This window comes from Trypanosoma equiperdum (genome assembly GCF_001457755.1).
Source record: "Trypanosoma equiperdum strain OVI genome assembly, contig: ctg_527, whole genome shotgun sequence".
Lineage (NCBI taxonomy): Eukaryota > Euglenozoa > Kinetoplastea > Trypanosomatida > Trypanosomatidae > Trypanosoma > Trypanosoma equiperdum.
Window position 1 is genome coordinate 1,027 of NW_027124451.1, and position 1,498 is coordinate 2,524.

The 1,498-nt window shown below is 42.0% G+C and overlaps 1 pseudogene across 1 annotated transcript in view; it reads right to left on the reverse strand.

Annotated features, from left to right (window-relative positions):
* Positions 1–1,112: 1,112 nt before the first annotated feature.
* The window catches only part of TEOVI_000218300:pseudogene, a 573-nt pseudogene continuing 187 nt past the window's right edge, over positions 1,113–1,498 (reverse strand). The window contains exon 1 of the mRNA in view: positions 1,113–1,498. This exon is cut by the window's right edge and continues 187 nt beyond it. Within this exon, the coding sequence occupies positions 1,113–1,498 (386 nt within the window).

Below are 1,498 nucleotides of genomic sequence, written 5' to 3' on the forward strand. Positions count from 1 at the left end.
CAAATTCTCTACGAGGCTTCTCTGTGTGCCCTTGAGCCTTATGCCGTTTGTGCTTCAGATCGTCTCTCTCATTGCACATTATCTTCTCATCTGCTGGCGTCTTATGCTCGGTCCATCTTATTTTCTTTCTTGTCGTGGAGCTCAAGTTTAGTGTGTGTTACAAGTCTTAGTTGGGGAGTGCTCTATTTATTGAGCCAGGCTTCAATCCAATTTTAATAGTTCTTTCTAGTTGTGTAATTGCTCCGTGGGGGTTGTTCTAATTTTCCCCTTTTTTGGGTCCGCTTTCTCGATGCTCACGCACTTGTGACGTATTGGCCATGTCTTGTTTTAGAACCCCTCTTTCATTTGCAGAAAGAAGAAATTAGTGGCTCACTGTCATCCTCATATTTTTTGTCACCACCAGTGTCTTCCGTCGCTTGCAACTGTGATATCTCCTTCGTCACTTTTCTTCTCGTCATTGGCTTTTGTTTGAGTGAGATATAATTCCCGTGGTGCTTTGCAGTCATATGGCGTAACATTCAGTTGTGGTGATATTCTTTATCGCATATCTTACATGCTTCTCTCTGCGGCAGCACTTCCTGTAGTTGTGCGCTTGGTTTTCCTTCATTTTGTTTTGGTATACACCTATGTATGGTGAGCCAGTTTTTGTTTCTATATACCTGTTTGCAGCTGAGATATTCGTATGCTTGTGGTGCTTGCTCTTGTTCATCTTCGCTGCTCACATCCTGAATTTCCGTTTATTGTGTCACATCGATTTGCTTTTCAGGATGTTTCAGACGTATATGCCTACTTAACCGGTGATATGTGGCATACTGCTTCGGGACCCATTGATATTTGTGGACAGTTGGTAACGACTGTTCTTTTTCTCTCTTCTTCTTTTGTCTCTCTGTCCATGCTACTGGAGTTTTTGGATGGTGTTGTTGCATGTGTTGTTGCAATAATCTCTTTCGGTCGAATACTTTACCACATACCTGACATTGATAGACGCTATTATACGCATGTGCTGCTGTTGGCTCCATCGTTAATGCAGCAAGCACATTTTTTCGAACCAAATAAAGTATTTTCATCATGTGAACAAATCCCGCTTGTCTTCTTGCACACACGGTGTTGCAAATTGGGAAAATGACCGGGTCATTCTGTCTTATAGCTAACACCATCTTGCTTTTATTATTTTCTTCTATCTTTAAAGTGTTTTAAGAGGGGGCAGGGGTATTCTCGAGAATGTTCCCCGTGTGGTTTGTACACCATCTATACTCCATTTCGTCAACTTTTCGTGTGATCACCCTGTGTAACCATGCAAATTGTTTTGAAGTCCCTGTTCTAAATTGAGCTAACAGTGACTCATCATACGTGTCTATTTCCTTGTTTTTGTGCGCCGGTTTTATATGGTTTAGTAAAGCACTGCGGTGTGTTTTTGGGCCCTGGCCCTTCGAAAATGCACGTTGTGCCTGATTACGTAATTGGTGAGTTATACCTGTTGACAATATCGGTGATCCAT